Raw genomic sequence first — 12,463 nt, 5'->3', positions numbered from 1 at the left:
GAACACATTAAATCCACAAAGAGCAAATGATTACTAAAGAGTATACGGTAATAAAACCAAACCATTGAACATATGTAAAATGCTCCAAATATCATATTATTTTCCCAACCAATTGCCTTCCAGATTCATAACCAATTGATTCCGCTCAATTGCAGCTGGGATAGGCTCCAGCCCCCCCGTGACCCCAAGAAGGAAAAGCGGTACAAAATGGATGGATGGATGCTTAGTGATGTCACATTTAACTAGCCAAACACTTTATATACAACGGTGTTGTACTTTGGCACACTTGCCAACTAAAGGAAAACAAAAGGCTAATCAGGTAAATAAAAAACAAAACCAGCTCATTGGAAGTGAGCCTATGGTATTCTTTACCCAACAAAACACCCATAAGAGGAACTTCATGTAGAAAAAAATCTCACCTGAGATGGTACATTTTTTGGAGGCTCAATCCGGATCGTGGGGTCCCACTCTCCAGGAGGAAGGACAGTCACTTGATCAAGGAACTCGTCAATCCCAGAGAGAAGGTCGGTTCGGTCTTTGGCCTTGTACGCCACATCATGGAAAATCTACACAATGAAGATTTTATTAGTAAAAATATGGCAATTTGATTACATTAAGGACTTTGGTTTTCGATGAAAATGATTACCAAGAATATGTTTTGGTTGTCCTGCACTCTTTGTTATCGTATGGCCAAACAATCTACTGTGTCTGCGTATCATTCTGAGGAATTGAGGGCCCAAACTAAAAATCCCACATGTTGGACTCATTCTTGTAGCGTTATTTAAGAGCTTAACTGTGTTTGTAACCTGTTTTTTTTTTACAGAACGTGCCCGTAAGCCTGCTCTCAACTCCCCACCAGGAAGTAATTCTCCTCCAGCTGTCGCTTTTATAAGGCATACTTACTGGATGACTTTGTAGTTATTCGTAACTAACAGTTACACAAGGCTATGTGCTTTTTTTAATTAAGTACAGCGGTGAAAAAAGCCACCATGTGGCCACAGACGGTTGCAATGCCAGCCTCAAATTTAATACATATCAATACCGACCTCTTTCAAGCTCACACAATCAATTGATTGCATGACCATGAGGCTAACTAGTTGCCAAATATGGAACAAAGCGATCCCTACTATCTAATACTTTATATTGTATTGGGCTAAAATACTTACTCGCGGTTCTGCTGTATGTTTAAAATCACAACCCATTGGCATATTTTCAAATTGGCCCTTGAAGCAAAAAGTCTAGGCACCCATGATGTCGAGAAAGAAAAGTCGAAACAAGGTTTCTGTAGGTGAACCTGAGGAAAGATCATTACTGTCACCAGAGAAAGGTAGTGATGGAGTATATTTGTGGATGTGAAACATATTTACTGGTTTTACAAAATTTTTGATGGTAAAAAAAAATATTCAGTGTTTGTAAAATTACATTTCGGATGAACTCTTTGGAACGGATAAATAACAAAGACCGAGGTACCACTGCAAATCAAATAATGAAGCTAAAAGCTCCTTGAAGTCCAAAACAGTCTTATTAGTTGTGCAGTAAATAGAAGTTCGGGCTGCACAATTAATCAACACCAAATCCACATCAAGGTTTTAATTAGTACGATAAATAACCGCAAGAAGCAAAGGTTTTTTTTTGTCCGCCGTCACTGGCATTTGAGTGACAGACATTTTCGCCAATTAGAATTGTTGATCATGCCGTTCTTTGCCTCCTGGCCTATCAAAAGTGTTTTAAAAAACATCAAGTTTGTGTGCGCTGCAGTGCACCCAGCCAGTATGTTAAAAACAAACAAACACCACTTGTTCCATGGAAAAAGTTTTAACGGGGACTAGTCCTGGGCCGATAAGTCAATCAATCGAACAATAAACAAAAATAAAGCCAAAATACTTTGCCGGCTTTGAAAAATTACTATGTCCGTGCGAGTTTGTTGTCTTCATCTCCAATTTCAAACAAGGAGAAAGAGATGTCCCTCTCTGCATCGCCTTCAGCACACTCGTATATAGAGTATGGTTAACTCGATTTACGGGTTGTTGTCTGACATGGCAGCCTGTAGACCGTAAAGGGCTTTCGACCAATCATGTAAGAGATCGTCTGGCCATAGTCTGATTGGTCAAAAGTCCCTCACGACAAGATGTCCTGTTGGGGACCAACTCTGAAACCGAGTTGGCCATACACTCTTTACACACGGCTGTGTCCCTTAGCACTGAGCTTGTTTATTTAACAGTAGAATTAACTGCACAGAGTGAGCCCTTTTTTCAGTTATTCATAATTTTTGTTTTGGTGGGCTGGGAGCAAAACCGCTTGCCTTTACACACAGGCAGCACAGACATCGCCTCCCTATTTGCGACTCATTTGTGAGAAGTTCCACAAAGTAACACAAATTGAAAAGGGGGAAATATGATTACAAAGCCAAATGTCCTGTTGTGGAAATATTTCAGCTTCAACCCGTATGGGCAATATGAGGCTGTCAATAAAGATGAACTAGCGAAAACCCAAAGTAGATTTTTAGTTCAATATTTATTTAAGTTAATTTTTTGCTTACAGAAATTAGTCAATTTTATTTTTTACTTATTAAGGACAGCTAAACATTATTTACCTTCCAATTACAGTGAAATGGCAAATAATTCTACAGTAATGAGATGGCAAATAATTATACAGTTGATGTCCTTCTAAATGGTTACTTGCATTATTATTATTAGATATAATGATAAATATTACATTAGAAACACTGTATAGTTTTTGTTGGTTATTTCTTCAGTTTAAGGGCAGGATGAAGACAAAAGCACTGAGTCTGTCTGCATAATGCCAAATATTTTTGAAGCTAAATTTGTGCATGTTGTTCTGTGTGGATCCTTGAGACAATAATATGTTTGTTGACAGTCTAATAGTAACATGTAACAGTTTTTTTACATTTATATGTATACGATATAAAAATTGCAAATGGATTTGCAATCGTAATTTTGGAGAGAAAAATTGCAATTCTTTCCCTCAAAATAGTGCAGCCCTATTACAGTATAAGTTATTGATCATGTATTCTACGTATATATAAAAGCACCTCATCTGTCATCAGAGTGGCCATGGATCTGCCAATTTCATGGTACTGAGGACCCTTTCCATGAGGACCCAAAAGCAGGAACAGAAACCTTTGGGCAAAACACACAAGCATTGTAAAAAAAAAAAAAAAAATTACAACATGTTTTTAAGATATGTGTGTAAAGGCTTCTGTTGTATGTTGAATCTATAATCCAATCTTTTCTGAAAATAATTAGTATCAGATAAAAAGGAAAAAAGTACATCTGCCCAACCATTACTGTATACAGTAATGTATATTATTGGTATGGCATGGTTTATTTGTTTCAGACATACAGGTTAATTCAAGGAACATCAAGTGGTTCAAGTCTGAAATGGAGTAGGAAGATTACATTTTATGTAATCTTACCCTTTCACCATATCTATATGACTGATTGTTTATTCACACCGTATCGTTTAAATGTTGTTCACAAAAGGAAGATACTCAAAAACAAAACATCAGGTGTTTAAAAAAAAAAGAAAGGGTAAAGCATGTGCAGTGTGAAGGACAAATAAATACAATTTAAAAAATAACGACAACAATTTAAAAAGTTGTAAAATAGTAATACATTAACAACAAGTCATTTACAATAATTAAAAGTAGGGCTGTCAAAGTTCACAAATGGGATTAATCACAAAAAAATAATCGCATTAATAATGTATAAATGTCAATTAATCAAGGGGGATAGGGGGCCTTAAACGCAAATTGTAACCTAAAAGGCGGCGCTACTGGCCTCACACAGCCCACGGGCAGAGTGTTCACAAGAAGGACTCGGGGAGTATACTTGTATAGCAGTTTACTCTATTTACTAAATCAAATAAACTACTTCACTGTCCAAATAGGATTACAATTCCATCAACTGGACAATGTTTTAATTTATATTTTATAGGTGTATAATAGGTCTATTATAGGTGACTAAATAGAGTCTAAACCTGGTTATCATACGGTCAGTGATCAAGTCAATTCCACTGCAAAGATGAGTGAGTAGACTCAGATTAGTGTGCTCGGTGGCAAATTTCGCTTCAGAAGAAACCCTGATGAGGATTCAGATAAAACAGTTACCATTGTTTTCGCAAATAGATGGTATTTATTCAAATGAAACACTTGATATGTTCTGACATGTTGACAATAAAATTGCATGTGTTCCAAACTATCCGTGTTTTAATTTTAAATTATGCAAGGAAGTGATTTGTGGTGATTAATCAAAATTCAGAAGTGTTATTAATCAGAATACAAAATTTAGATAATACTTAATTTGATTATAAACTGTAAATTTATCTGCAATTAAACATAAGGATTTCCAAAAAAGTGTGTTCATATTAGACCAAAATATACATACAAATGTATATTATAAACATATATATTTTGCAAATATGTATTTGTGTATGGGTTCAGCTGTTCTTTGAGATACAAAATAACTTAAAAGTAAAGCTAAACTACTTGGTCAGTTACAGAAAATATTAATGCTGGCTAACAAAAAACATTCAGTGATTAAAAATGATACAAACTTAAAAAAAGACAATCGTGTTGATTTCGTGGTAATGTATTATTCATACCTTGTGGGCACCGGAACCTCAGTAAGGCCAGTGATAAGAACCGCAGGGGACAGGCGAACAAAGGCAATTATGGGTTTCTCCAAGAAATCCACCTCTCCCACCAGAACATTGGACGCTTCGGCACCGGGGGGAATCTTTTTCATGAAATTCATGTCCACCTAAAACAAATGAAACCAACAATACTTGTGATTCGGATATGCTAATTGATAAAATTGATGGAGAACTGTGAAATTAGTGGGGTGTTAGAGTGAGCGCAGATAATAAGGTAGAAAAAGAGGAAAGTTAATATCTACAAATTTAAAATCAGAAAAAGTTGGGACAATAGGTTTCATTAAAATACAAATAAAAAAAATAAAAAGCTGCTTTGATTGAGTGACTGAGACCAACTAATAAATACATGAATATATACAAATTAGCTGCATTTGACTTGTTTTTTTCTGGATGCCGGCAGAATGTACAGTACATATATACACATATTTTCCCCATACAGTGCCCTAGGCTGTTTAAATGCTGAACGAGCGGCTATAGTAATTAGCATATTACATGTGCCGATAGAATTGACAGTTACTGTTAAAGTATACGAAAAATCACAGCTTTCTTTAATGTTTTGTAACCCAACTTCTTCTGATAAAGTTGTAGATCAACACCTACAGAGTACTGAGCAAAGATTGTCCAAAGCTGTGACGCTTTTCCTACCATGGCACTTAAATATGTCCTGTGTGGAATGCTTCACAGATCCGAGTCTGTGCCTTCATCCTTTTTTGTACACTATGACTCATAAACAGTGCAGGTTTTTTTTGGCGGACATAATGGGTGGTTTTATAAACCACAAATGGCAGCTTGTAAGCAAGCTTTCCAGCTTTGTGGAGGAGGAATAGAAATGCTGAGATGGAGACCATGCAAAGCAGAACATTTCCAAAACTTAAGACTTTTACTTGGATTTCCTTGACAGGCAGAGTGATGACTGCATGAGTTTCAGAGCCCAAAAGGACAATTTAGATGTTACCCGTAATGAAGGAAAGTGAAACACAATGCCTATGGAAGTCCAGTCATGTAGTCATGGGCCCACCCACTGCTCAGCACTATGGTTAGGTTACCTTGCTGAAGTCGACACTGCTGCTTTCTCTACTGACCCCAACTTTGGAAGGCCGCCGCTCCACTGCCTTATCACCGTCCAGGTAATTTGGAACCGAGCTCGGATGCACCAGGGGTCCTGAGAGAGAAGAGGAGCATACACAGGTAATCAAACTTGAGGCATTGTGAGGATAGGTCTGGCATATCAGTCAATTTGCAGATCTATTATAAACTACAATTCACAGCTTTTCTTTAAATTGTATTTCATTATTCATTTTACTGATTGACAATATGTTTCCTATTAAACACATAAACCCCACATCTCATACATACTTAATACTGAAAGCTCATTTAAACCCTGTCCAGACCTCACATTAACATGGGTTGCCAGATCTTCATAACCTTGAAGAAGGTTATACCTACTTTTATATGTGTATATGCAAATGTATTTAAAGAAAAACATGTTTTTTATAGATACTCATATCAAAATGTCATTATTTTCTTGTTACATTGTGCCTTTTGCTCTATTTTTCCATTTTGGCCACAAATGGCCCCTGGGCAGCACACTTTGGACATCCCTGCTTTTATAACTTTCCGTTAGGGTTAAGCATGTGACGTCAATTCTGTGAGGAACCACAACTCTCTGACTATTTTAGCTTGTTAACTTCATTTGTCATAAGCAAATTACAGTATGGTAATTAAAAACAGAAAATAAATGTTACTGCAGCTGGACTTAATTTGTGCATTACAAAAGTAAATTTTACTGCAAATGTTGATCCAAAATCCGAGCAGAATGCATTCGTAGAACCAGGGGCTGTAAGCACTCAAAGCTAGTCCCATGCACACTTGAAAAATTTACAAATCACAGCTTTACTCTCCACTACTTGGTTCGGTTAACAAGTAACTTTTTTAAAAAAATGGTATTGAAAAAAAATAAAATTAAAATAAAAAATGGTATTGAAATATGCCATTCTAAATATGAGACAAAAATGAAAACAAATCGCAGCCTATTCAAAAATATGAAAAAACTTTTGAATCATATTTCTTTCTGCAAAAAAACATGACCTTTAGTATTTGAAGATTTAAAAAAAAAAACACGTATTAGGCAAACACAGGAAACGCTAGCACTGTGGTCTCGAACATGTGGATAATAATGGAATAGGAAATGAGATCAAGCATTTAAACCACAGAGTAAAAACACTATTCTGAGTGTGACTTAGTAACCGTTCTTTTACCAATCAATATTATTTCTGCTCCATTTACAGGTAACTACATCAACATACACCGATCATAAAAACTAACATAGAAAGTCATCCACGGCCAATTCAAATGTACTTAGAGCAAATGTGTCATTTCTGCCAGCATGCAGTTCATATCCTTGTAATGTGCCCAGAACTAAAGTATGTAGATGCTTGGGAGATGTGGCCAGTGAACGGGATCCTGATTGCTCACATACCTGACAAAGCCTCTAGAAATAAGAGAGGGATTAGCCTAGGTTGCATCCTCTAAAGATCTTCATTCAGGGAGGCTAAACCCTGGAATGCCCACCTACAACATCCTTTTCAACAGTGATGACGTAGCAGATGTTGGTGCAAGATACATAACAGAAATTGTATGACTGACTGCTAAAAGAAAAACTTGGTTTATCTTCTAAAAATGGACATGCTTATACTGTTAATTTGGAATATGACTGTGTGATTAATGAAATTTCAAGGAACATGTAAACACGCACTGTACATGCCCCATAACAGCTTTTTTAAATACTATACAATGCTGAAAAAGTTTTTACAGGCAATCATTGTTAATTTTCAAGGTTCTGTACGCACTCCACCAGACTCTTTCTAATGGCGGTGCATCAAAGAAAGGGAAAGTGAAAAGTGATGTGAAATTAGATGTGCTCAGAAAGTCTAGAAATGCCAAACAATGCTGGCACGATCAAACGTTCAAAGGCCGCGACCACCATCAAGGATAAAAGATTCTTGAACATATGAAAGGATATGCTACCAGGAAATTCAAAGTTACAACAAAGCAGTGTATCAATCAATCAATCAATCAATGTTTACTTATATAGCCCTAAATCACTAGTGTCTCAAAGGGCAGCACAAACCACCACGACATCCTCGGTAGGCCCACATAAGGGCAAGGAAAACTCACACCCAGTGGGACATCGGTGACAATAATGACCCAGTGGGACGTCGGTGACAATGATGACTATGAGAACCTTAGAGAGGAGGAAAGCAATGGATGTCGAGCGGGTCTAACATGATACTGTGAGAGTTCAATCCACAATGGATCCAACACAGTCGCGAGAGTCCAGTCCAAAGCGGATCCAACACAGCAGCGAGAGTCCTGTTCACACCGGAGCCAGCAGGAAACCATCACAAGCGGAGGCGGATCAGCAGCGCAGAGATGTCCCCAGCCGATACACAGGCAAGCAGTACATGGCCACCGGATCGGACCGGACCCCCTCCACAAGGGAGAGTGGGACATAGAAGAAAAAGAAAAGAAACGGCAGATCAACTGGTCTAAAAAGGGAGTCTATTTAAAGGCTAGAGTATACAAATGAGTTTTAAGGTGAGACTTAAATGCTTCTACTGAGGTGGCATCTCGAACTGTTACCGGGAGGGCATTCCAGAGTACTGGAGCCCGAACGGAAAACGCTCTAAAGCCCGCAGACTATTTTTGGGCTTTGGGAATCACTAATAAGCCGGAGTCCTTTGAACGCAGATTTCTTGCCGGGACATATGGTACAATACAATCGGCAAGATAGGATGGAGCTAGACCGTGTAGTATTTTATACGTAAGTAGTAAAACCTTAAAGTCACATCTTAAGTGCACAGGAAGCCAGTGCAGGTGAGCCAGTACAGGCGTAATGTGATCAAACTTTCTTGTTCTTGTCAAAAGTCTAGCAGCCGCATTTTGTACCAACTGTAATCTTTTAATGCTAGACATGGGGAGACCCGAAAATAATACGTTACAGTAGTCGAGACGAGACGTAACAAACGCATGGATAATGATCTCAGCGTCTTTAGTGGACAGAATGGAGCGAATTTTAGCGATATTACGGAGATGAAAGAAGGCCGTTTTAGTAACGCTTTTAATGTGTGCCTCAAAGGAGAGAGTTGGGTCGAAGATAATACCCAGATTCTTTACCGTGTCGCCTTGTTTAATTATTTGGTTGTCAAATGTTAGAGTTGTATTATTAAATAGAGTTCGGTGTCTAGCAGGACCGATAATCAGCATTTCCGTTTTTTTGGCGTAGTGTAGTGGTCTCATTACTGACACATATTTTTCCATATTTGTCCAAACTATAACCTGCTTCCCAAGAATATACAACAATTCTTCTCAACAAAAGAAGAGAAATATAATCTTAGAGAAAAATGTAATTTAAAACATTTGTATGCACGTACAACACTTAAAACCTTCAGTATATCAGTATGTGGAATTAAATTATGGAATGGATTAAGCAAAGCAATCAAACAATGTACTAATATGATCCATTTCAAGAAACTCTTCAAACTGGAAGTGTTCACAAAGTACAAAAATGAAGAACTATGATAAACATTCTGATTTTACTCACACATTCATTTTCAAAATAATCTGACTTATCTCATCGTATGGATTAAAATTTGAGCAATTATTTATTTATTTATTTATTTGTATTGTGATTACTTATTACTTATGGAGTATACATTGTGAATACATTGAGAACAGGAAGTGAACAAAAGTTTTAGCAACTGTTATGTAAAGAAAAGGGGTAGGATTAAATAAGCTCTGCTTCTTCCTCCTCCTTTTCGAACATGTTGGAAAGAGAAACTGGAAATTGTGATGTATCATGTTGTATGCTTGCATGTTCGAAATAAACTCAAACTCAAACTCAAACTCAAATATGCCTGCCTCTCCCTTCAAAAATAATTTTCTTGATATTTTTGTTATGGTTTTGTATGCATGCATGTCCTTCATGTTTTCTGTGCACACTGAGTGACTTGGGTAGTAATTTAGGTACTGCATAAGTTCCCACTAACACTTAATTTGGATTAATGAAAATTGCCATCGTTGGAACAGAGCTCATACATAGACCTCTTATATTAGCAACACTCATGTTAAGAAAACCAAACTGTCGACTGATGTAACCTGCCACAGACTCAATGACTACTCTCTGCTAAACGTACAGGAACTTGTTACTAGCTATTTAAGGATTTCAACATTCAGCAGGGCACACCAATTAGACTAATGATTACAGCTTGATAATCTCATTCAAGTGAGGTAACCTCCACACTTAAGTCAAGCCACTTGACTCTTGTGAAAGAAACAAATATACATCCAACTTGAAAAGGGGGTACAATTACAGAAGCTTAGCAGCTATAATAAGATGACCCTTTCAAACAACCTCGCAGGTTCAACAAGTGATAGCCAGTTCTAAATGTCCCACACTGATATGGAGCCATTCCCAGCACGTGCCTAGAACAGATCTACGCACGCAAACACTGTCTAATAATAAACCGACGAGGAGGAAATAAAAGTCTCCCTTGGCTGTATTGTGATTGCTCGTAAAGGACCATGAAAGCCAATCTACTCTCATGTCCATGCCAAGCTATGTTTGCACACAGCATGCCAACTTCAACCTTTGACTGGGTAAAGGAATGTTGTCATATAACAATTTAAGAGCTGATGAAGGGAATGTGCATGGTACAACATGATGCAATGTCCGTTATAACTGCAGATACTCCGAATGAAAGGTAATCAAGCATGTTCACACTAAAAACTGAACAGACCTAAAAAGTATAAGAAATGTTTCCCATTCTACATAATACAATATTCAGATATGGATGTAACAAGTCTATCATTTCAATAGTAAACAATATTTCCAAGGACCAACCAGCTTGTAATAAATAAATAAAGTCACAGAGGCCCTAGAGTACGTATAAAATCAGAATGACATGTTTTCCAAATTTGGTTTCTTTTGAGCAGCCTGGGGAATAATTAGGTGAATTATATTTATATAGCGCTTTTTCTCTAGTGACTCAAAGCGCTTTACATAGTGAAACCCAATATCTAAGTTACATTTAAACCAGTGTGGGTGGCACTGGGAGCAGGTGGGTAAAGTGTCTTGCCCAAGGACACAACGGCAGTGACTAGGATGGCGGAAGCGGGGATCGAACCTGCAACCCTCAAGTTGCTGGCACGGCCGCTCTACCAACCGAGCGATACCGCCCCAATCAATTAACAGTTGTTTGAGATAATGCCGTCAAAGACCACACTGTCTAGCTCCCTCTTTTACGCAACAGTTTGCGTTCACGTGGCAGGCAACAGCAAATGTGGTTTGTCAACATCTCTACAGCCATAATAAAGCTAAGGTGACAGAAACATTTATTAATTTTTTTTTTCCTGAGGTATATATTAAATGTTACCAGGCGCAGTTACAGTATACGCTGCACTACCAATATAAACCAATAATACAATACTTGGTCATCTCCATTTCAGCAGCATTTCATGAATATATTTTATCTGTCAAAGTCAGTGGGCCGTTCCTAACACCTGATTGGTTTCCCGGCACTTCCACTTGTCAATGGAAGTTCGATCAAAGAAGCAGATGAGTGCAGTTCTATTTTGGCCTGAAAGGGCGGAATTAAGTAGATTCCTGTTAGCCTCGCTCGTTGACTTTAATGGGTGAGTTTGACCGACAAAATAAATTCATGAAGTGCGTAAACAGGTTAATCAATTATTTAAATAAATCATGAATTATTAAAGTTATCAAATCAATTGAATATTACTAGTAATAATTATTTAAATGATTAATTACCTGTAATTGTACATTAAATAAAGTAATGAAAAATTTAATAACTTAATATAAAATTATTATTTAACAAACATTTAGGTAATTATAAAGATTAATTTCTTTACTGATTGTTGCTTTTGTAAATTTAACCTCTTACAAAGAGACGAACAGCCCATATTTTAGGGAAGGTTTACTTCTCAGCGAGAGAGAAAATACCAGTATAAAAATGTTAACATGTTTAAAGGATTTTTGTATTCAATTAAAATGAGCACTATAGCAAGAATTGTGACCTATATGAAGATATTTCTGTCCCTTCAGCAAGAAATTTGGTGAAAAATAAATAGTTGGCCCATTGATTACAAAAATTAAGGAAGCCAACAGTCAACCCCACACGGGAGTTCTCAATGGAGTTAGTACCGCATTCTCCTTAAAAAAACCTTGGTAAGACACCGTAAGGCAGTGGTTCTCAAATGGGGGTACGCGTACTCCTGGGGGTACTTGAAGGTATGCCAAGGGGTACGTGAGATTTAAAAAAATATATATTTAAAAATGTTTATAAATACATTTATTGAATAATACTTCAACAAAATATGAATGTATGTTCATAAACTGTGAAAAGAAATAGAATAATGCAATATTCAGTGTTGACAGTTAGATTTTTTGTGGACATGTTTCATAAATATTGATGTTGAAGATTTTTTTGGTGTAGAAATGTTTAGAATTAAGTTCATGAATCTCGATGGACAGATGGATATCTATTAAAATCCCCAAAGAGGGCACTTTAAGTTGATGATTCCTTCTATGTGTAGAAATCTTTATTTATAATTGAATCACTTGTTTATTTTTCAACAAGTTTTTAGTTATTTTTATATCTTTTTTTCCAAATAGTTCAAGAATGACAACTACAAATGAGCAATATCTTGCACTGTTATACAATTGAATAAATCAGAAACTGATAACATAGTGCTGTATTTTACTTCTTTATCT

The 12,463-nt window shown here is 36.8% G+C and overlaps 1 protein-coding gene across 4 annotated transcripts in view; it reads right to left on the bottom strand.

The window, feature by feature from the left end:
- The window catches only part of LOC133539866 (sodium bicarbonate cotransporter 3-like), a 95,890-nt gene that overhangs the window by 25,874 nt on the left and 57,553 nt on the right, over positions 1 to 12,463 (bottom strand). For 3 of the 4 annotated variants that reach the window (XM_061882130.1, XM_061882134.1, XM_061882133.1), the window contains 4 exons: positions 5,721 to 5,836; positions 4,624 to 4,781; positions 3,053 to 3,140; positions 420 to 566 (listed from right to left, as the gene is read on the bottom strand). In XM_061882130.1, the coding sequence (XP_061738114.1) occupies positions 420 to 566; positions 3,053 to 3,140; positions 4,624 to 4,781; positions 5,721 to 5,836 (509 nt within the window). The remainder of the gene's footprint in view (positions 1 to 419; positions 567 to 3,052; positions 3,141 to 4,623; positions 4,782 to 5,720; positions 5,837 to 12,463) is intronic. The other variant, XM_061882131.1, reaches the window with a different exon arrangement.

The sequence above is a fragment of the Nerophis ophidion genome, linkage group LG21, assembly GCF_033978795.1.
Source record: "Nerophis ophidion isolate RoL-2023_Sa linkage group LG21, RoL_Noph_v1.0, whole genome shotgun sequence".
Lineage (NCBI taxonomy): Eukaryota > Metazoa > Chordata > Actinopteri > Syngnathiformes > Syngnathidae > Nerophis > Nerophis ophidion.
Note: the sequence above shows the minus strand (reverse complement) of the source record. Positions and strands in the feature narration are given on the sequence as shown.